Source organism: Oncorhynchus mykiss, chromosome 15, assembly GCF_057628025.1.
Source record: "Oncorhynchus mykiss isolate SJ-2025 chromosome 15, ASM5762802v1, whole genome shotgun sequence".
Taxonomy (NCBI): domain Eukaryota; kingdom Metazoa; phylum Chordata; class Actinopteri; order Salmoniformes; family Salmonidae; genus Oncorhynchus; species Oncorhynchus mykiss.
In genome coordinates, this window is record NC_143036.1 from 60,625,160 (window position 1) to 60,648,505 (window position 23,346).

Here is a 23,346-nt window from a genome sequence, read left to right on the forward strand (position 1 = left end):
GCAGCGATGCTCCCCATCCAACCTGACAGAGCTTGAGAGGATCAGCAGTGAAGAATGGGAGAAACTTCCCAAATACAGGTGTGCCAAGCTTGTAGCATCATAGCCAAGAAGACTCAAGGCTGTAATCGCTGCCAAAGGTGCTTCAATGAAGTAAAGGGTCTGAATACTTGTTTAATGTGGTATTTCAGTTTAAAATGTGTAATACTCTTGCAAAAATGTCTAAACAGTTTTTACTTCATCATTATGGGCTATAGTGGGTAGATTGAGAAAAAATGAAAAAGTTAAGGGGTATGAATACTTTCCAAATGTACTGTATGTATCCTATCGGAGTTCTTCGTGGAAGAGTTTTGAGATCTGCCACACCCCATTTGAATCAGCTTTTGTTTTTTTCGTAGGAGAAAAGCATATACACGTTTAAAAACTATGCTACTTTTATCTATAAAATGTCTTGCACAACTAGCTACATTTTGTTTTATCACGTCATTTATCACATTCGCCTGTTGACGCGGGAGAGGAGAGTCTAAGCTCGTTTTCCTTCTCCTCGCCGCCTCTCCTCGATTACCTTTGAACTTTTTCTAAAGGAGGTGAAAGAGGACACAGGAGTTGAGCAAATCCAGTTGAGAAAAGGCCCGTGAATGTTTGACGATCAGGAAGCAGTAAACAGAGGAAGGGCAACTGACGTGTTACCTTAAATCCTGTCCCCCCTGCAGATCCACCTGCAGTTCCCCATGGAGTTTGAGTTCAGTCAGTACTACCTGAAGTTCCTGGCCTACCACTACGTGTCCAACCGCTTCAGAACCTTCCTGCTCGACTCGGACTACGAACGCATTGAGCTCGGTGAGCCTTTTCTTTGTTCTACAGATAAGGGCTCGAGTTTTCCCCTTATCAGATGGCCTTTCTCTAGATTTAGGTTACATGGTTAGGAGAAACTCCAGACCCCATAGATACTATCTGAATTCTTATAAGTAGGTTATTTCGGTACACTTTTGGGTGTTTAAGTGTAACTTGTATGCCAGTTGAGTGTGTTCAGTGAGTTGATGAACCTTCCGTTTGTGTTAAGGGGTTCTGTACGAGGAGAAGGGGGAGAGGAAGAACCCGCAGGTGTGTAAGTCAGTGTGGGATTACATCGACCGGCTCAACAAGAAAACACCTATCTTCTTCAACTACATGTTCTCACCAGAGGATGAGGAGGTGAGTGAACCTGGAACACAACTTGGTTGCGTTAGACTGCCCCCTGGTGGGGAAGTTTACTGAAAATTCAAGTGGATTTGATCCATTTTCTAATCAAGTGGAGGTTTAGTTTTACGATCTTAGAGCTAAGATGTACTAGATGATCTTGTAGTTATTACATGTACGTTTTGTGGTAACAAAAATAAATCCATGTGGTCATTTACTAGCTAAATCCGTCTGTTTTTACTATTTTCTTTTCCCCAGGTGTTGCGGCCGTACAGCTTCATCTCCAACCTGAAGGTGTGGGACTTCTACACAGAAGAGACGCTGTCTGAGGGCCCGTCTTACGACTGGGAGCTGGTGCAGAGGGGCCGGCAGGAGAGGCTGGCTGAGGAGGTACCTGACAAACCAGACACCACCACCCCCAAGTCCCAGCGACGCATCGTCTGGCCCTGCTACGACAGCCGCAGCAGAGTGGTACCCGACGCCATCACCAAACTGCTGCAGGTTAGTGGCGATTACTTACACATTACGTACCATCAGTATACTGCAGTAGTCCCTGTATAACCCTAACTTGTTGTATAAATTCTTATACATGAATCTGACTGTCCTAGGACCTGCAGAGTCTGGAGGCAGAGTTGGGGCTGCCACCAGAGAAATGGAAGGACACCTGGGACAAGATCAAGGCCAACCAACGGGCCGAGGCCAAGCTGGAGAACAGGGTGAGAAACGCTTGACAACCAGAAGCTAACCTAGGGTTTCACTGGCTATTAGGATGCCATCCTTCTAACAAACTTACACTTAGACCCTTTGAAGATTATTTGAAAATAACTGCTTGTAGATTTATAGTAATGTGTTCTACTGACCTCTTGTGGCAACTATTTATGTTTTATTGAATATATTAGCCCTCTGTGTTTTCTTGCTCGTCCTCCGTTCTCTCGCTCTTTCAGCCGTCTTTCAACAGCTCCTTGCTGATGTCGTCCAATCTGAGTCACCAGCGGCGGTCTCAGGGGGTGTACCTTCCGGAGAGTGGAGTGGGCTCCTCCATTAACCTGGCCATGGACCGTGAGACCAGCACCACCTCCACCCCTGTGGCTGGGCGCCCCAGCACCAGCACCCTATACAGCCAGTTCCAGAGCACGGAGAGTGAGAACAGGTCTGTACCCCCACTCTTATCACTGCCCCAGCAACACATTACCCCTCTGTGTGTTACGAAAGTGGCTGACTGGGTTTCCTCTACCTTTGACTCCCAGGAGTTTTGAGGGCATCCTGTTTAAGAAAGGTGCGTTGCTGAAGCCATGGAAACCCCGCTGGTTTGTGCTGGACAAGACCAAACATCAGGTAAGAGGAGGGAGGTGGACTGATGGTGATGATGGACTGATGGTGATGATGGACTGATGGTGATAATGATTTATCTCTGTCTAGCTGAGATACTATGAGACCAGGCAGGACAAGGAGTGTAAGGGGGTGATTGAGCTGGCGGAGGTGGAGTCCGTCATTCCAGGCACGCCCACCATGGGAGCGCCCAAAAACATAGAGGAGAAAGCCTTCTTCGATGTGAGTTACCAGAGGCCTCAGTGTGATGGTTTTTATGTGTGTATTGTGACATGTTATGATCAGCGAATGTGTTTGCAAAATGACTCCAATGTAAAAAGGAAATCTACACGGTAACATAACGGTCAAACAGTCTTAACCTCTCTCGTTCTCTTTCTACGGCAGCTCAAGACGACCAAACGAGTGTATAACTTCTGTGCGCAGGACAGCCCCAACGCACAGCTGTGGATGGACAGTATTCAGAGCTGCCTCTCTGATGCCTAGAAAGATGCACAGCTCCACCATAACAGGAACTATCCAACCAGGAACCAATGAGCAATGCTGAGGCACCCGATGGACATCTCTGCTGGCCAATCACAGGAGTTCCTCTCCAGAAGGAGGCGGGATTGAGACAGAGTCCTTTCCACAGTTGAGCGCCGTTGAACTGATGTCACGTTTCAGTCTTTTTGTTATAAAAAAATTAAAGTAAGAAGTCCCTGAATGACCACTCGCTTTTGTCTCACCGTGTTGCTGGCTGCAGCCTGTCACCTTGGTAGTACAACCACTCTTTGCGCTGGATGTCTATGCAAAATTAAACAAGCATGATGTAGTTTGTTGTGTGAGCTTGAAGATGGACAGTTTCTCAGTAATCTAACTGGGGCCTCCAGCATGTTCCAGCATGCAGATGTAGCCAGACTCCCATCTCCTAGAGACTACAACTCTCATTCCTCCACACACCAGGGAGGAAGTAATGATGAACTACATTATCCAGCCCAGCCATGTCCTGTTGACCATGAAAACAGGAAGTGAATTCTTTAACAGAACACAGAATCGGCCCCAACTGATGCAGGACAGTCGTCATGGTCACCTGCTAGCTGACGTTGAAGCCTCCCGTTTCCCCGTCACTGTCTGATGTAGCCGAGTCTTACCCGTGAGGAGTTTGACACTCACAGATCCCCTCTAAGATGTCTCTTATTCCCCAGACACATCACCAAGGGAGCCCTCTCAACGGTTTATGAAGAATTTATATTTTTTTACAGCTGATCTGTTACATTTTTGGGTCAGTGAGAGATCAGTCCTCCTAGTTATCACACCCACACCCAGAGCAGTTGATATGCTGTTATTAGCCCTCGTGATCAAACCAGGAGAATGGCAGTCGGAGATTCTAAATATACCGGACAGGGAGTCTGTCTGCAGAACAATGTTAGTGTTTACACAAGAAGCTATGGGCTGTACTTCTCCCTCTATATTTCTCAAAAACAAATAAGAACCACTATTACAGTTGAATGTTAAGGGATGCTGAAGGAACAGGAGGGATATATTTTTGTGAAAATTAATTTATGCACAAAATGATAAAACAAAAGGTGGATGGGGCCTGTGGGCAGAGCAGAGGGGATTATGGGATGGATGACTAGTCTGTTTACTACATGGCACAGTGCTGAGACTGGATCTGACTAACATGACAGATTTCCTGGATACGTTTCTATGGTCAGGTTTAATGTTGGACAAATGGTATTTCAGTTGTGCCAGTGGATTTTAACATGTGACAAGTATTAGACAGTTGGATTGGAATGTGCTCTACACAACCAATTTTTTCCGGTAATATAGTTCTTAACCAGAGAGGAGCGTTAGGTGTTCAAGGCACTTAGAATAATTCAAATCCCCAACTATAATTACGCAGCCAATTAATAACATTGAAAGTCTCAAAAGCATGTGTCCGAGGATAAGATATCACTCTCTGTGCACCTACTCAGCCTTTGTTTGGTGGTCTGTGAGTCACAGCTTGGCTTCTGAACAACTGCATCTATGTGAACAGTAATACTTCAGCGAGTCCCGACTTTCTCGCCGCTGCTCTTCTGTCTAAACCAGTGTTTTTAGCTAGAGGCTGTTACATTCTATTCTTAAGCCTGTACATAGGAGTCAATGTCTGTTAGAGCCTTGTAGAGAAAATATGTTTAGCTGGAATTTGTGAGATTTCAATTAAATCAATTGTTAGTTTTTTTTTTATGCTACAGAGCAGTATCGGTTAGCCCTCATTTTGAGCCCCCAAGTTATGAAAACAGACGCACACACATTGCCGTGTAAAATATGGTTATACTGCTGTCATGTTGAACATAAAATTTGAATTGTAGATTTGTGTCTAACTCCTTTTGTATATACTACTCAGATTTGTATGTAACGTTTATGGTAGTAATTTATTTAACTTTGTCTCCTCAGTAAGAAAAGCACCACTTATTTTTAAAATTAGGAATCCAATGTGCCATTTGTTTATTTCTGTGTTTACGTGACTAATGCTACTACTTTTTGGAAAATGTGTTGTATAAGTAAACCCTCAATGTCTTTCTTTCTTTTTTCATTGTCCTTCCCTAAGCAGAGTGGAAATGGTGTGTTTGTATGAGCAAGAACTAGCCTCCCTAGTTAAGGTGGGTTTTCTGGAATGGAGTTACGGAATCTCATTAAGTTGCTTACCTGCACAGGTGGGGTGTTTAAAATGTCACCCACCCACCTCAACACACACTTAAAGGCCAGCTCATCCCATTTTCTGCAGTCTACTAATCTCTCCTGATTTGGTTAGATTATATCCACAACATTAATCAGATCAGTACAATATAACCTTATTATTTATTTGTTTTAATTTTTTTTCTCTAATTTGAAGTTTCCTTCTGAGCTGGGTCTGTCAATCATGTAATATATTTTTTAGAATTAAAACAAAAACACTGTGGGTTTAAAATTCACTGGTTTGTCCTTTTTTTCTTATTTAGTCCAAGATTGTAACAACTGTTAATGTCTCTGATCAGTTATGATTTATGAAGCGCTCAATTTTAGAGCTACATGAGTTCAGACACAGCACCAGCCAGGTAAAACCAACCTCATTCCCTGGTTATGTTTGACACAGCACCAGCCAGGTAAAACCAACCTCATTCCCTGGTTATGTTAGACACAGCACCAGTATGAAGGTGGATGTGATAGTTAAATAGATATGGCGGATCTAATTATGTATCCATGCAGGTGATGGTTGTCCAGAGCTGCCTCACCCTGGAGTGGTTAATGGTCAGTGCTATGGGCAGGGATCACCATTCTGAACTCTATATAGCCTTCCTGAAGCCATTGTTAGACTTGTCAGGAGACAGACAAATCAGACTGGCCAAGTAAGAACATGCACTTTTTTGAAGAAAATGCTGTCAGGTCAGAATCTACCGTTCAACCCTAAACTTAACCAAGGCAAGATAACATGCTATTAAAGATGTTCACAAAATGTAAAGTGATGGAGATGACAGGGTGTAAGGAAAGCTGATGCTTTCACAAGCCAAGACATTAACTTGGTAACACAAAGCATTATCTGTTCTACGCTCACACTTTTATATATTTAGATTGAAACAACTTGGCATCAAAACACACCTCCATTTGGGTCACAGTCCCAAAATGAGGGAAACACCAATGCATCCTCCCCTTCCTCTCTGCCTGAAGGTGATCAGACATGATTGGATGGGTGAAAGCACTATGGTTGTCATCCATCCAATTGTTGGATCAGTGAAATCTCCATTTAAGTACTTTGCTATTCATGTGGTCAACCACACAACTTGCTAGGTGTCAAATGCCTAAATACACTGGTTGATGTACCACTTAATGAATTTTGCTCTGCCCGGAGTACCCCTGCACTAGAGAGATGAAGTATTTAGCAGAACCCAACGCTGACCTTCACAAGAAGACCGCTTCACCCCTATCTGGTGCAAAGGCAGTTCCTGCCCTGTAAGGGTTTAGGAAAAACGGAACATTAACACACGGTAATCTCAAGATTGCTTGTAAAATTACTTTAAAATGTAGATATTTGAATATAGGTAGATCATGTTTTGTTGATTTTAAGGGGGATAGCAATAACAGTCAATTACAATCAGGTCTCAGCTCACGAGCTAGGTCAACGGAGAACCGGTTATACATGCAATAACACAAGACAAATCAAAACCTCGAGTTTAGTTTATATCCAAATTAGTTGGCCCATAACTATACCGAATGAGTCTTCCTTTCGACAACACAAAGTTGATTTAAATAAAATGGCTAATTGTCATTATTGCACATGAGCAGAAGATTATAGAACTGTGTGTTCCTTTTCCTTGGACACTTTAAAACATTCAGAGAACTAGTGAGGTACAAGAATAAAGAGTAGGTTTGGTAAAAAATCTTGATCTGAGAGACAGACAAGATGGCCAACAGAGCTGAGGGTAGAACATAACATTGTCCTATAATGTACAGGCTGCATAAGTGCCTTTTAAGCTCTCAAGGAGAAAAATATTTCAGAAAGGTATTTATTGTTGAGGCATCATTTTGTTAAGTTAACCTGTGCTATCCGCTCCTTACCACTCAGGTCCAACCGTTTGTGAAAAGAGTATGAGAACAAATCCTTCAGAAAAAAACTTTATACTCCTTTCGGATTTCGGTTGTTTAAAAGATCACTGCTACATTAAAACCACACGTACTTATGAGCAACATCAGAAAAGGCTTTGAAGACAATTTCCTCTACACTGTTCTGCCTATTGGTTGCTTTTACACGTCCCGCCTCATTATTGGTGCTGATTGGCAGTGTCCAGGTCCAATAACATGGCAGCGTGATTCATTAAAACACTGTAGGTTGCAGTGAGGTTATTTGGGAGAGGGTGGTCTCCCTGGAAATGGCACAGTCTGTCACACCAGTCTGGGGTTTAGGACCGTCTGCCCCTCAGACAGGCCCGTTGACTGCTGGCATCTCTGGGCACTGGGGTGGATCCTCTCTGGAGGGCGGGGGGGGGGGGGGAGAAGAGAGGGTAAAGAGAGAAGCGATTTAAGAAAGTGAGGGAGATGGAGACAAAGTGAGAGGGTGATAACATAATCCAACATTGCAGACCACCTCTCCTCCTCCTCTGGCAGGCTAGAGTTCACGGTAAATACTTCTACAGGCTCACAACGCTGGCAACTAGCAATGCTATTGTTCAACGTCCAGATGTGTGGCTTGGCTCTGGCTGTTAGGAAAAGGAAACTAGAATATTTTTAGCCCTGATCTGCCTGGGATCTCTACGTGCAAGCATGCATTATTTGTACACACACGAGCTGGCACCTACTTGTTGTCTGTCTGAGGGATGGGGGTCGAGGCTGGCGGTGTGTCTGCTGCAAGCTGTGCCTTTGGGGGGGACTTGGGGGCGTCTGTGAGGGACAGTTTTTCCAGAGGGATGGGGTTCTCACTGTAGCACAGAGAAAAAGTTAGTTTTTTTTGCTTGTTAGTCAGTGATCAACAGAAGTGTGTGTAGAAAATAAACATGTGAAGAGTGTTTGTTGAACTGTATTTTGGTAGTTTAACCACTTGAACTCATATTTACAATGTTAGTGATTCTTCCTCTTCAGTAAAGCACATTCATAGCTCATGGGAAGCTCCCTGGATTTCCAAACTCTGAATCCAGTCATTTCAGTTCAAGTCCAGTGTATAATTACTTCAATGTGGTAGTTATGTTTCAAATATAGATGTTTATTTACATGGGTACTAAGGCTTGAGTGGACTTCAACAGAAAATGATTTAGCATTGACTGTGTGAGTATGACGAGTCTGTTCCTCATGTTAAACCAACCTTTTGACTTCTGCTTTCTTGTTGGCACGCGAGCTGGTGGTTTCCTTTGCGGCGGCGGCAGTCTTGTCGTCCTCCTCGCTGTCGGAGCCCCCGGAGGAGCTGCTATCTGAGGCTACGAGGGGAGCCTTCCTACCTTCACCCACCGGCCACTCACCACCGGGAGAGGGGCTCGCACCTGGACACACAATCCCTTTGGCTTGTGTGTTAAGTAATGAAAGACTTGTAAAAAGTTATTGTTCTCAAATGCAATAATGACCGTCTCCACAAGGGGGAGCTAAGCCAAATGTCAGGTGGCTGAAACCTCCCTTCATCCCACACTCACCACTCTTGTCCGGACCCGGTTTGACTTGTTTGTCTGCGTCACTGCTGCCTACGGGAGAGCTGCATCTGGGGCCAACCTCTGGGCTGCAGGGAGAGGAGGTAAGCTTCAGGTACAGAGAACAGACAACACACCACTTGGTATGTAACGCAATGAAGTAAACAACAAGGTCTTATGTTGGTGATTTAAAAAAGGTCTTAATAAAAACAGTTTGATAAATTGACAAGTTACAATATCCCAGACACTAACATCAAATGTATATAAAATTGTATGGAGAGTGTTTGGTTCCCACCTGCTGAAAGGTTGGAACTCCGTGAAGTTGGCCCAACCTGCCTCCTGTTTGTCTCCTCCACTCCCCCCTGGGGAATCCCAGCCTGCAGGACCCGGAGAGGACGAGTTACCCCCAGCTTCCCCGAAACTCGCTGTCCAGCTTGGACCTTCACATGGTAAGAGGAAAAAGTGTACAATGGTTTTCGCAAAGTGGAAACCATTCATGATGACTGTCTAATTGATTGAGTAAATATGGGTAATAAGCATAGTTTACAAATAGCTGATTGACTGCCAGGCGTACTGGGAGTGTTGTCCTTGCTCTCCTTCAGGCTGCCTGGATCTGAGGCGCTCTGTCTGGAGTCGTCGTCCTCGTCTGAGCCCGACCCGCGGTCCCGCTCCCGACCCCCGTTCTCCAGACTGCTTCTGGAGCTGCTCTCTGAGGTGTGGGACACCCCAAACCTGACACACACACACGGAGAGAAAGAAGAGCGGTTTGATGAGAAAAAGAGAAATCGAGGGCGAGAGCTGCACATTGGCATAACATCCCCTACTTTGTTTTTGGATCTTGACTTTTTACCAACCGTGTTCTGGATTTGACTTGTGTTGCATAGTTAATCTCCTTCTCCTCCCAAATGTCCTCCTCCTCTTCAGCATCGTCAAACTGACGTATCCTCTCTTTACAGCAGGCCTCAAAGGCAGTAGCGTTGGCCTGCATTCAACACAGGGAGAGGGAAACGCATGTAAACAATTCACTTTCACTACACACACATTGAAGCTGGTAGACATTACAGAACAATACAACAACTTACACTATTATCATCAGCATCTAGATTGAAGTTTATTTCTGCAATCCGGTCAAATGTGGCACTTAGGAAAGGAAGGAAACAAAATAGCGTTTAATGCAAACAGCAGCTGTTAGCCCCCCCAGAGGTCTTTGTCATAGCAAACTGCTGTACAGTCTGTTTCAAAGCTGATTTCTGGTTATTGGAGAAGGAATAGTGGAACGGATGACTAAACTCACTTGATGTTTTCATCATGCTCACTGAACTCCTCATCGTTGAACCCAAACTGATCCACAAAGTTGGCAGTCATCTGCTGGATCTGATAGTCTGAGAAAGCCTGGGGAGCGGGGGGAACATGAAATAATGATCTTTCCTCATGTGCAGACAAATGTGTCGTCATGGTGCTGTGGCTTCCTACCTGTTGGAGTGACAGATCGTTGGGGAAGGGACTCTCCATATCATCATCTTCACTGGAGGAGTGCAGGTTATGGGTGCTCACCTGGGACACACAGGACAGACAGAGAATTAGAGTGAGGAAATGACAGACAGAATGTGTAGAAGGGAATGCTTGTGCGATTGAGTAAGAAAAAAAAGGGTGTCTGTGTGTTGGAGAGAGACAGAGATGGTGACTGAATGGTTGATACCAGTTCCACTGTGTTTCTCCTGTTGGTCTCTCTCAGGGTCTCATCCACAAAGCTCTCCCAGCGTCCTTTGCAGTCCTCTGGCAACTCTGCAATATCACAGTCCAGTTCTAACTGAGCACTCACCCAGGCACAGTAACCGGCAGTGGAACATTCTTTGCTATTCTTTTATGAATACAGAAGTGGTAATCTGGCAGCTCATCAAAACACACATACCTTTGATGAGGTCACTGATCTGGGACTGGACTGGTCCTTTCTCTAGGTTCTGTACCACCATGTTGGCCATCCTGGTCAGGTGACCCATGTTACCTCTCCTAGCGCCGCCCTCCGCCCTGAGAGACAAAACCACACACCGGTTAATGACCTCTAACAGACACTACTATCATGCTAGATACCACCATTGCAGTGAAACAATACTGGAAAATACTAAAAGCAGTTCCCCGGATTTGAGTGTCTGACATGTCTTACTGTATTTGGTCGTTCTCCTCCCAGGCGTCCAGGATCCTCTGTACCAACCGACACTTCTGGAAGAGCTGGGGAGGAAATAGAAGAAAAAAATAAAAAATTCAGAGACAACATAAAAACAGAATAATAATGTATAACGTTCTCGGACCAACAGGCTCCGAGACGGCTTCTATCCCCAAGCCATAAGACTGCTAAATAATCAATTAATGGTACCCAAACTATCTGCACTGACTACACACACTCACTAGACCCCTCAAACTCAACTCTGGACCAGTTCCACTGTGTTTTTTCATTGTTTCCCTCTAAGTGGGAACTGATTGGGTGCAATTAATAATCAGGTAGAACAGAAGAACCAGCAGGCTCTGGACCTCATATGGTGGGAGTTGAACACCCCTGCTCTAGACTATATATACACACTTCACACACTTTCACACATTATATGCTGCTGCTACTCTCTTCTTTATTGGACTCATCTATCTTGATGCCTAGTCACTTTATCCTGCCTTCATGTACATAGCCTCTACCTCTGCACATTGATTGATTTTACATCGTAGGGAAGGGCTCATAAGAAAATGAAATGTTATGTTTTACACCAGACTATTACTGCACATAGACAGATAAATGCAGAGCTACCAAGCCACCTACATGTGCCACCAGGGTGTTGTGAAGGGTGGTCTCCTCCACCGGGTCGCTGGCCTTGGCTGGCTCCTCAGCCTCACCTACTGCCTCCCCCTGGTTCTCTGGGCCCGCTGGGGGCTTCTCTTCCTCGTGGTTCTGGAGGCCAGGGATGGGCCGCTCCTCTGGGACAGAGTGGTTCAGGATGGACGCCACACACAGCTCCACTTGGAAGTGCAAGAAGTTATTCCATGAGTACTTGAAGAACAGGTCCTGTGGAGAGCAAAGAGCGAGAGAACCGTGGTGACCGATGGTGGGTGACAGAACAAGAATGTGAGTGTGAACGACAGAAAGGAGAGGAAGTGAATAAAAGAAAAGAAAGTACCAGAGCGTGAACATATGAATGAATGCGAAAGAGTAAGAGAATGACAAGTTGATGAAACCCGGCGGTGCAGACACACCAGTAGCTGGTCCATTGTGGTGAGCTTGCAGAGCTCCTGACAGACACTGGGGGCGCTGGTCTGCAGCAGGGCGGCCACTAGCCGGGCCACGTGAAGGCGGGCGTTCCCCAGCGGCTCCTCCAGAAGGCCAACGGTCGTCAGTATTGCACTTTTCTACACATACACCATGTTCAATTCAATTACTCAACAGTCCAATGTATACAGGAAGAACTGTGTTGAACAAGTTGATTCAATTGTGTGTTAATGGTTGGAGCTGAGGTAAACACCCTGAACAGCTTATTTATAAAAGTATGGTTTGAATTCTACTGCAGTCTGTTGGCCTCCAACATAATCAAATAAGAACATTTTAACAAAAAGTATTATTTGTATGTTTCATGACCGAGTCTTTCTTGCTTAGTACCCACTGACCACTGTAAATTGATCAGCCATACTGCCTTACTGTATATCCTTACCTTGGGGGGGTTCAGGAGAAGCTGCTGGAAGTCCTTTAGATGGGGCTCAATGGCATGTAGAATACTGCTGTTGACAGTGTAAGACCTTTCATATCCCTGAGAATAGAGATCCATCAGCCCCTCCAACCTGGGACGGAAAGAGAGAACAAGGGAGGGATAAGGAAAAAGATGTTTGCATGCTAAAATAGCTGGAGAGATGGTCCCTGTCCAGAAACAACCTCTAGCCCCTACCCCTGCCTTAAGCATTTGGAAGATCTGAGAGGATTAGTCAGGTGTAAGCAATGTGGTGATAAATCCAGACAGCCTATCAGAAGGCAAGGTGAATGTATTACCATATTGCTTAAATCTATCATATCCTTTTAAGATCTCCACAAGTGGCTAGAGGTTGTTTCTGGACAAGGCAATGGAAAGAGATATGAGGGAGAGAGAGTTTATTTGAGGAGAGAGAACAGTTGTTCCACTCACCCGGACCTCCTGGTCTCCAGTAAGGTAAGTAGCACTTGAGTTCCGTTAACAATGGAGGCCTCACTCCTCTCCCCCTCAAACATGGTCTTCAGGAGCCCGGCTACGCTCTCCTGTGACTCTAGAACAGCCAATAAGGGGTCGGCCTCGACGTTCTCCTGCATCTGATTGGCCTGGTCTCGACTAAGGCGGATGATGTCACAAAGCGTCTGGGACGCATTTGATTGTCTCTGGAAAAAATAAATAAAAAAGTATTCATACTTCTGACCAGATAATTAATATCAACTGCCGTGCCTTGTCCAGGAGAATACTAAAATATCAGTTTACGGTCAATGACTCACTTCCTCATCTTTGCCTGTGTGGATGAGCTCTGTGAGTCTCTGAATAAGCTTCTCTTCACTCAGCCACTGAGATAAGGAAAGAAAAATAATGACAGGGAATGAATGAGAGAAATACAAGACGTCTAGGTCAATAAGAAATTATATTTATAATTGAACAACATTTATGAGAACACGAACGGCTGGCAGACAGTGGCAGCTTACATTGAGGACCTCCTGTCTCAAGGGGGCAGGCTCCACACAGCTGATGAGGCGAAGCAGCAGGTCCATCATGGCGGAGGCGTCGATGTGTTTCAGCACCAGGCCGATGAAGCCATCCTTTTTCCTCAGGAAGGAAATTACCTGGCACAAGAGAGACATTTGGTGAGCTCCAGGTAGTCCTTACACTTTCTATATCCACCTTTATAACTGCTTGGGCATTGTGGTTACCTGTTCTGTTTTCCTAGCGATGAGGTTGCCGATGGTCTTGCTGAAGAAGCTGGCTAGTAGCGGATTGAGGGGCGGGTCCTGCTCCAGGAAGTGGTAGAGAGTCTCCAGGAGTGACTCGTCCCCGCCCAACTTGTCGTTGATGAGGGACACATCTGATGTCAAGAGCTCACAGGCGATGTTAGGGAACCTGTAGCGAGGGGACAACAGGATGAGAGGGGGAGAAACAGTCTAAGGAACGGCTGTGTGGGAGGGAGGTGTACAGTCTGTGTTAATTCTTGAAATATAACCTTTACGATGTTTGGAAATATTCTGACAACGCTCATCTCATCAATTCTGAATTAATGTTTATTGGACCGAGTATACTGAAGACCATATTGTGTATGCTATGCTAATAGACCCAGTCATGACCAGGGCCCAGTTTCCCAAAAGTATCTTAAGGCTAAGTTCTTCGTTAGAACCATAGCATCCTATCCTAACTCAGCATTAAGATGCTTTTGGGAAACAGGGCCTATTTGGTGTTCTTTGTGTCTTGTCAGCTACTTTAGAGGGCAAGATGTTGTCCACAAGAGGGCATGCATACAATTAGGAATTAGAATAGTAATGTAATAGGATCTCTGATCTCTGGACATGTTTCAAACCCAACGCCACCTGTTGTACTCTTCTGTTACATTAGAAGGATCAACCTAAAAACATTAACTAATTTAGAGGCATCTACCATGGCACTGGTAGTTCTGTTCCCAGTTCATGACATTGTGAGTTCAAAACAGTGTTTCTACTGTAAATTATCAGTCTTCAACCTTAAAAGCCTTCATAAACATATCTTGGCTCCCACTAAATTCAGGATTCAATCCAATTACGAGTTATAGGCATTGTGGCTTTTAAAGGCAATGTTCCCATTTTTGCAGAGATCCCATTCACAGTAAAAAAAATATATATATATATACACTGCTCAAAAAAATAAAGGGAACACTAAAATAACACGTCCTAGATCTAAATGAATGAAATATTCTTATTAAATACTTTTTCCTTTAACATAGTTGAATGTGCTGACAACAAAATCACACAAAAATGATCAATGGAAATCAAATTTATCAACCCATGGAGGTCTGGATTTGGAGTCACTCAAAATTAAAGTGGAAACCCACACTACAGGCTGATCCAACTTTGATGTAATGTCCTTAAAACAAGTCAAAATGAGGCTCAGTAGTGTGTGTGGCCTCCACATGCCTGTATGACCTCCCTACAACGCCTGGGCATACTCCTGATGAGGTGGCGGATGGTCTCCTGAGGGATTTCCTTCCAGACCTGGACTAAAGCATCCGCCAACTCCTGGACAGTCTGTGGTGCAACGTGGCGTTGGGGGATGGAGCGAGACATGATGTCCCAGATGTGCTCAATTGGATTCAAGTCTGGGGAACGGGCGGGCCAGTCCATAGCATCAATGCCTTCCTCTTGCAGGAACTGCTGACACACTCCAGCCACATGAGGTCTAGCATTGTCTTGCATTAGGAGGAACCCAGGGCCAATCGCACCAGCATATGGTCTCACAAGGGGTCTGAGGATCTCATCTCGGTACCTAATGGCAGTCAGGCTACCTCTGGCGAGCACATGGAGGGCTGTGCGGCCCCCCAAAGAAATGCCACCCCACACCATGACTGACCCACCGCCAAACCGGTCATGCTGGAGGATGTTGCAGGCAGCAGAACGTTCTCCACGGCGTCTCCAGACTGTAACGTCTGTCACATGTGTTCAGTGTGAACCTGCTTTCATCTGTGAAGAGCACAGGGCGCCAGTGGCTTATTTGCCAATCTTGGTGTTCTCTGGCAAATGCCAAACGTCCTGCACGGTGTTGGGCTGTAAGCCAACCCCCACCTGTGGACATCGGGCCCTCATACCACCCTCATGGAGTCTGTTTCTGACCGTTTGAGCAGACACATGCACATTTGTGGCCTGCTGGAGGTCATTTTGCAGGGCTCTGGCAGTGCTCCTCCTTGCACAAAGGCAGAGGTAGCGGCGGTCCTGCTGCTGGGTTGTTGCCCTCCTACGGCCCCCTCCACGTCTCCTGATGTACTGGCCTGTCTCCTGGTAGCGCCTCCATGCTCTGGACACTACGCTGACAGACACAGCAAACCTTCTTGCCACAGCTCGCATTGATGTGCCATCCTGGATGAGCTGCACCACCTGAGCCACTTGTGTGGGTTGTAGACTCCGTCTCATGCTACCACTAGGGTGAAAGCACCGCCAGCATTCAAAAGTGACCAAAACATCAGCCAGGAAGCATAGGAACTGAGAAGTGGTCTGTGGTCACCACCTGCAGAACCACTCCTTTATTGGGGGTGTCTTACTTATTGTCTATAATTTCCACCTGTTGTCTATTCCATTTGCACAACAGCATGTGAAATTTGTCAATCAGTGTTGCTTCCTAAGTGGACAGTTTGATTTCACAGAAGTGTGATTGACTTGGAGTTACATTGTGTTGTTTAACTGTTCCCTTTATTTTTTTGAGCAGTGTATTTAGCCTTTATTTAACTGGGCAAGTCAGTTGAGAACAAATTCTTATTTACAATGACGGCCTACCCCGACCAAACCTGGATGACGCTGGGCCAATTGTGAGCCGCCCTATGGGACTCCCAATCATAGCCGGATGTGATGCAGCCTGGATTCGAGACTGTAGTGACGCCTCTTGCACTGAGATGCAATAATTGAATATGTCTGCTCAATCGATATTGCCTCTAAAAGCCACAATGCCTATTATATAACCCGCAATGTTATTTAATTCCAACTTATATATTTGCCATATAGGAGACAGTGGGTGAGAGGTAAAAACCTGGCCTCACATCTAAACTTGTGGGTTCAAATCTGTGTTTTTGTTTAAACAATTCTCAACATCAAATATTTGAAGAGAACTGTGTATTTTTGGGGGAGTATGAGGTAAGACCATTGCCTCAAGCATTGGGTCAAAGGTTTGAATCTAGCTTGCTGTGCTTGTTTGTTCTACTCAACCTCAACTGTGTGAAGAGAGCATATATAGTGAAGTACTCAGTGGCTCTGGAGTAAGAACCTTGCCTCAAACTGATGGTTGTGGGTTCAAAGCTAACTGGTTGTGTTTGTGATTCCACAATTGTCAATATCAATCATATGCAGAGGCATGTATGAACTGTGAAGGTGCTATGGCTCTGGGGTAAGAACCTTTCTTCCCACACTGATGGTTATGGGTTCAAATCTAACTTTGCTGGTTTTATTCATGTTATTGGGGAGGTGCTGCCACAAATGGTTGGAGGACAGTGGTGTTGGAAGGGAGTGATGAGCATATGGGATAACCCCCCCCCCCCTACCCCCACCTTCATAGCAGTGATTATTTCCCCAAAGTGGGCACTGCAGACCTTAATGCTGGAAGTTTTGGAATACTGACTGTTCAAACGTTAGAAGTGACCAAATCGGTTATGTGTGCTCAGACAGCAGTAATTAGCTCACTAGTTAATAACGATGGGTGTGTGCGCAGTGGTGTTGTAATAGTAACAACGGGTGTGTGCACAGTGGTGTAGATTGATTGGTGATGGTGTTCGTGCGTCCTATCATTCAAAGTTATGTTGCAAGCTAAGGTGACCACAACCTTCGGCCATGGACGTATCCCAGATGCTTTGAATGTTAGAAATCTTAAAATAACAATTTTAAAGCCTCAAAGATAACATGATACAACTTCCAAAATGAGTCCTTTGTAGCAAGCCACGGCACTCAAATAGCTAGCTTTCTAGCACATTCACTCACTTCTAAACAATTAACAAGCTAGTTATTTTTGACAAGAACAGGTGGTAGCGGAGTAGCTAGCAAGCAACAAGATATGCCAAATAACAGTAAAAACCACTTGTGGGTAAATAAATCAGATTTGACTGTTCAGACAAGTTGCATGGCCATGAGTCGGATTTGTAGCTGTGGTTTGAAATGTGGCTTGAAATATCTGATTCCATGTGCTTTTTGGACATTCACACTGCAAGAGAAAAATAACAGATTCGAAACAGATATGCAAAAAAAAAAAAAAAATGATGTGAGTCACTTCAAACTCCCAACATGAACAAGGCTTTAGTTTTTCTAGGCAAAATCTGTATTTCAATATCAAGTGGCCATGGTGCTCCAGCCCCTTTTACCTCTAATCATCACAGCTGCCATTCAACCAACTCTGCAGATGACAACTCCGCAGACATAACTGGATTTGAACTCCCAACCTCTCAGTGACAAGGCAAAGACCCCACAGCAACAAGCTCTTTCACTCTAGACAGGGATCTCGGTGTGTTAGACATTGAGAATCACAGGAAAACAAAGAATGTAATAGAGTGTATGCATGCTGGTCTTAGGTTGAAACTTGGCAGTTGGTACTTATCCACTGAGCATAGAACCCAGGCCATGTCAGAGCATGTTACGGACAAGCCCCTTTCATTTTGCACAACTGGTCTTTAGAGGAAAGGTCAGTCCGTGATAGCTTAAGCATAGGGTGTATTTGAATATTTATTTCATTAAAAGTATATTTTGTTAAGCACAAATGTTCTTACAATAATGACATAGTATACACGTGTGTTGAGCAGCCACATTCAGCCCATCCCTCTTCCCCCTCGGGTGACCCTTTCTCACTTAAAGCGGCTCTTCTCCTCTAGGTCAGCAGGGGGCTCTGTGGTGATGAGGTTGACCAGCTCTGTCATGCAGTGATCCTGGGAGAGGAAGAGCAGCAGCCGGCGGTTCTGGGCCTTGCACTCCTGCAGGACATCATCCTCCTCCATGAGCTCCCGCAACGTCACGTCCTCCCGGTCCAGCAGCTGGTCGATGTGGGACGTGGTGTGCAGGTCAAACTTCCAGAACATGGTGGATGCTTGGACAGGGGACACAGCCCTAGAAGGAAGGAGAGAGTCAGAGAGAGAGGGATGCAATGATGGCATGGCGCCCTAGTAACAGCCTAAGCAGAGAGCTCCTTTAAATATGGGTTTTCATTTTATTATAATTATCAGCCATTTCGTTTTTTTAACATTGAGTTTTGCTGCATATTTCTGGTGGTTATGTAGCCCTCTACAAGATCATCACCAGACACTTCATCTCCCTGACTACCTTCTTCTGAGCAAGCAATGAACTGTCCCTCTCCATTTTTAAAGAATGCATACACTCAAAGACTTGGCCTCTATTGGTTGACCTAGCCAACTAAAGCTAGGCTACTCATGGTGATGTATTAATTGACCTAGCCAGCTATAGCTAGGCTACTCATAATGATGTATTGGTTGACCTAGCTACTCATGGTGATGTATTGGTTGACCTAGCCAACTATTGCTAGGCTACTCATGATGATGTATTAGTTGACCTAGCCAACTACAGCGAGGCTACTCTCTGTGATGTATGTATTAGTTGACCGAGCCAACTATTGCTAGGCTACTCGTGATGATGTATGTATTGGTTGACCTAGCCAACTATAGCTAGGCTACTCATGATGATGTATTGGTTGACCTAGACAACTATAGCTAGCCTACTCATGACGATATTGCTTGCTTGTTTGTTTTTTTGCTTTTGAGTCACTTTGAGATGAAAATAAATCAAAAAATATATTTTATAGAGGAAGAAAGGGGAGATTAAAAGAGCTGAGGTTCATGCGGTGGGGAGGGTAACTGGGGAAATACACAAAGAAACGGACGAAAACAATGAGGCAGGAACATCAACATGGTCACTAGCTCTGTCCACACATGAACAACAAACTCATTACAGATATAATTTGAGATGTAACCTCCAGTAATTGTGCTTACCAGTAGAAGAAATGTGGGTATCTTTAATCAGATCTCCCCCAGACAGGCAGGCATTTGTGTTTGTGCAGACGGCAGAGAGCGTGGCGAGACCTGGCATTTATCAGCATGGGTCTCCTCTTAGAACACAGGCATCCTTAGTACACAACACACCATAACCTGAGAGAGAAGGGGGTTACAATAAATTATAATTCAATTCATATAGGACCTTGCATCAGATCTCAAAGGCATCTATTATTAGTCAGCAGCAGTATTTGCATAGTCATCTTTAAACAAGATGCATGTGTTGCATCAGATTTACTCAGACTACTCGACATCACAAAGAGGATTCTAAACAGAGCTTTTCAAGAAAGACGTTTGTCTGGCTGCCATTAGTTATAAGATCATGACCTAGCCTTCTAGTTAGTAGATTGCTAGTGAGAAAGCTGTAGTGGGGTTTGACTTTAGAAATCTTAGCCGTGGGCAGCCGGAACCTAAGTCAACGTGCTTCTATAGAATTCTTAGCTTTCAGTTATGAATGAGTCAATGAACTGATGTGCCAACGGCCTGCCCCGACTTGCCTTGTGGCTTATAAAAAAAGAGAACTAGGCCTAGTCTAACGTTATATATCAACTCAACTTAGCCTAACAACGGTGAAATGTGCAACGCTTATTGTTGTGTCGTCAAGAACACTAACAATAAAAGAACTTCAGCTAACTTAATTACTTGAAGACAGTAGTGAATGGCATTCAGGCCAACAATGGAGAGGCTCACACAGAAATACAGGCACACCATCAACTAAGAGATGCTGGCTGGAAAATCTTAAAACAAAATCCCAGATGCATGCTTTGGGTCTTGTTAGGTCTATGCAAATGCTTTATGAAATGAGATAAGCATTTTGAAATGGATTATAGGCTTGCACAGGCTACCAATTACAGTCAAATTCATGAGTACTTTGTCTGAAGTCTAATGTATGGGCTGACTAGCAGGGTTAGCTGCCTAGCTACTACATTTAATATTATTATCTGTATGCTTTAAAAGATATGCAAAAGTAAATGCATCTAGTGCACACTACCCTTTCCTGGACCCTCACTCATACGTCACTAATGTGAAAAGGTTGTGGTTAGCTCTAGCTACTTCACTGTTCTTGACGTCAGCATTTCACACTGAACAACCTAGCTATAGGTCTAGGCAACCACAACTATAGACAGGAAATTAGAAAAATTTTGAAAAATCTGTTGGCCATGGTTGCTATGATAAACACACTAACTAGCCTATCAAGACCATTATTCAGATATGTTGGAAGGGACCAAATCAAACCAACTTGCTTAGTCAACAAAAGACAAATGTGCTGGCCGGTGCAATATTACACCGACTGGCCGCCCACACAACACAAGAATGGGTCTGAAAAAGAAAATCAAAGTGTTTCCTACTTTTTCCTCTTATTTGGACAATCCTGCACGTGCAGGAGAGTCCATCTGGCATACATTTACAAAAAGCACACTAGTGCAACAATAACCCCTAGAGTGCTCCCCTGTGGATGCTACACAGGAAAAAGCTAAAACTTGACTTCTCATCTAAAATAGAACTCACCAGGGGCATCCTCAGCAAAACAGTCCACTGGCTAATAGAGTAAATGATGAAAAGAGGAGCAATGGTTGAAGATCAATCAACTGGATGCTATGACCCAACAGTAGCATGTCATTAAGCAAAGCAAGTGGCTTATGGGGCAGCATAGTAATGCAGCGTTCGTTCACACGCTTGTCAGACATTCCTATTTCCTAGTTCTGATGTCGGATATACGACCGTTTCATTCATGTGCTTTTTGATCGGAACAATTCGTCAACCAACAAGATTGTAGTTAGCTTGATAAGCTAGCTAACGTTGGTAATAATACAAGTTTTCTAGCTTGCTTAACATTGACAATATGGTCAATAAAGCTTCTTTATAAGGTTGTAGTTGTCAATAAAGTCAACCATTTTCTCAGTTTCCCCACTTGTAATTCAGACTTGGACGGTCGTTTAAGTCAAACTTCCCAGTCGGAACTAGGATTTTCTGATAACTCTGATAGCACATGAACGCAGCATAGACAGAGCAAACAGAGGGCAGGCTGTCACAAATCTTTGATGGCTTCCTTTCCTTGTTTCCTCACCTTCATGACCACTGATTAGATATGCAAAAGCAAAAGGGTGGAAACTTATAAAGTCTACTACAATCGGTGGTTATGAAGGAGAGTTGATAGGGAAAGGAGGCTATCGAAGATAATTGGGACATAGCCAGGCTCTCCCATTTCCTAATTAGGCGCTTATCAGTCTCAGTTGGCTGCACTGCTAAGCACCTGCAGGTGTGCTTCTCCATGAGTTGCTAACAAAAGTAGCAACAGGGAGCCTCATTTAAGATGCTCTTTCTTGTTGCCACCTTATACCTAGGATTCAAGATGTGGTTGGTTTTGAATAATTGCTTTATTACAAACATGACCATTTTGTTTTGTCTGTAGGCCTATCAAGGACCTCAGCCACAGCCTTTTCTCCCATTTCCATTACTTAGATGCAGGCAGTATACTTATCCTGCCCCCACTCTCCAATGGACATGTATCATTGCTACAGTTGTCAAAGTGTATATTATTTGTAGTATTTTCTCATGTAAACATATTTTTATATTATTTAATTCACTTCAACACTCCACCAATTCTACTTTTCCGTGTCGATAATTTCTTTGAAAAAACAGTTGCAAGATGAACAACCCTTTAGGGTCTACTATCACTCCTTGTCTGACAATGCAGGGACATGTGTTCTGTACAACTGTAAAATGATATGTTGGTGGCCTTGGCAAGAAATGCACATCAACTGCTGAGTGTTGGAAGCTCACATTTCTGTTTACTTCACAAGTCACTACAGTAGTACTTGCTGGTTACTTCTATTCACTACTTGGAGATTTGACATTGATTATTTATAAGCTAAAGCTGCCGGTGCCAAACCCGTGCCCTGCAGTTGGAAACGGGGTTGAGTTTGTTTGTTCAATGGATAGAAATTCCAAGACCGTCGATTTGTTTCTAGACAACTATAATTTTACAACGGTGTGGAATTTTCCGCAACAAGTATATCTTCACGAATGCAAAAAGTAACATGTTAGATAGTTAGCATTTCTTGCAACCAAGACATGATCTTGAACGAACTTCACTTCTCTTTTTGGTCTTGCTAACGTCGAATGTCTGAACAGCAGCAGCTAACGTCAGCTAGTATTAACGTTAGTTAGGACACATTAGCAAGCAACCTAATTCAGTTAGCAAAGTAGATTGGCTAAACCAGATGGATTCGACTGTCAAAGGCGGAGAGAATCCTGAGCCGCTAGCTATCCAGATAGTTAGCTAACCTAGCTAACTTATCGTTAGCATACAATTTAGCTAGCTTTAGCACAAGGACTTGAGCAAATTAACATCAACTTTGTCGCCAGATGGTTAAAGGGCTGGGTGTCGGCGTTAGTGTCTCTCCGAGTCCGATTAACTAGCAGCTAACGTTAACATTAGCATAACTTTAGCTGGCTAAATTGGCAAAAGCTAGCTAACCCTCTTCAGCTAACTAGGTACTGATAGCTTAACCAGGTATTTTAAGTCGCCAAGCACAAATAACTCACCAGCTTTAGCTAGCCAACGTTGGTCGAGAAACTTACCGTGTTGTTCAAAGTTTGCAATCCACTCGTCTGTATGGCTAACGTTAGTTAGCGAGCTAGCCAAATGTGATTTGTTTTGATGGTTCAGGCTGACGAGCAGTATGAGCAAAGTATCTGTCAACCTGGTGACACGGATATTATTCTCTTGCGACGTGGCAACGGACAGGCCTCACATGTGTGCCTTGTATATTCAATATTATTACGCGTAATATCTATGTATGTCCTCTACAGTACATAAATTCAAAAGCTAGCCTGTTACAAGCTAAAGCAGGAAAAACTCGGTCATATTTTCGAAACAAAATGGCGAATATTCTCGCGGAGGCGCGCAGGGGAGTGCACATTGACTTTTTCTATGGCCTGGGTGTCAAACTCATTTTGCCCCGGGGCCTCACTG

The 23,346-nt window shown here is 44.2% G+C and overlaps 2 protein-coding genes across 37 annotated transcripts in view; one reads left to right on the forward strand and one right to left on the reverse strand.

The window, feature by feature from the left end:
* The window catches only part of LOC110490386 (myotubularin-related protein 5), an 81,092-nt gene extending 75,658 nt beyond the window's left edge, over positions 1-5,434 (forward strand). For all 31 annotated transcript variants that reach the window (XM_090200540.1, XM_036944746.2, XM_090200555.1 and 28 more), the window contains 8 exons: positions 711-837; positions 1,061-1,191; positions 1,435-1,677; positions 1,785-1,892; positions 2,121-2,326; positions 2,424-2,511; positions 2,596-2,727; positions 2,890-5,434. In XM_090200540.1, coding sequence (XP_090056666.1) covers positions 711-837; positions 1,061-1,191; positions 1,435-1,677; positions 1,785-1,892; positions 2,121-2,326; positions 2,424-2,511; positions 2,596-2,727; positions 2,890-2,988 — 1,134 coding nt within the window. In that variant the 3' untranslated portion in view covers positions 2,989-5,434. The remainder of the gene's footprint in view (positions 1-710; positions 838-1,060; positions 1,192-1,434; positions 1,678-1,784; positions 1,893-2,120; positions 2,327-2,423; positions 2,512-2,595; positions 2,728-2,889) is intronic.
* Positions 5,435-6,500: 1,066 nt separating this feature from the next.
* Positions 6,501-23,346, reverse strand: LOC110490387 (serine/threonine-protein phosphatase 6 regulatory subunit 2). 6 transcript variants are annotated; one of them, XM_021563759.3, is made up of 23 exons: positions 22,953-23,346; positions 19,308-19,463; positions 18,157-18,411; positions 13,531-13,717; positions 13,306-13,443; positions 13,105-13,170; positions 12,767-12,993; positions 12,302-12,428; positions 11,850-12,002; positions 11,419-11,661; positions 10,777-10,841; positions 10,525-10,640; positions 10,312-10,397; positions 10,086-10,166; positions 9,907-10,004; positions 9,695-9,752; positions 9,467-9,594; positions 9,187-9,344; positions 8,908-9,052; positions 8,619-8,701; positions 8,297-8,471; positions 7,797-7,916; positions 6,501-7,469 (listed from the first exon to the last, which is right to left on the reverse strand). In XM_021563759.3, exons 3-23 carry the CDS (start codon positions 18,381-18,383, stop codon positions 7,418-7,420), a joined length of 2,733 nt encoding a protein of 910 aa, XP_021419434.3. In that variant the 5' UTR covers positions 18,384-18,411; positions 19,308-19,463; positions 22,953-23,346; the 3' UTR covers positions 6,501-7,417. The 6 variants fall into 6 exon arrangements, with proteins under 6 accessions (XP_021419434.3, XP_090056685.1, XP_021419433.3 ...); XM_090200559.1 differs by having other exon boundaries at positions 8,297-8,486; XM_021563758.3 differs by having other exon boundaries at positions 8,297-8,492.

Coding starts and splice junctions, on each gene's coding strand:
- LOC110490387 (XM_021563755.3), bottom strand. CDS start 18,383: ATGTTCTGGAAGTTTGACCTGCACACCACGTCCCACATCGACCAGCTG. Junction 9,345..9,466: donor CAAGTCAAATCCAGAACACG/GTTGGTAAAAAG, acceptor TGTGTGTGTCAG/GTTTGGGGTGTCCCACACCT. Junction 7,470..7,796: donor ATCCCTCAGACAGACAACAA/GTAGGTGCCAGC, acceptor CCCGCCCTCCAG/AGAGGATCCACCCCAGTGCC.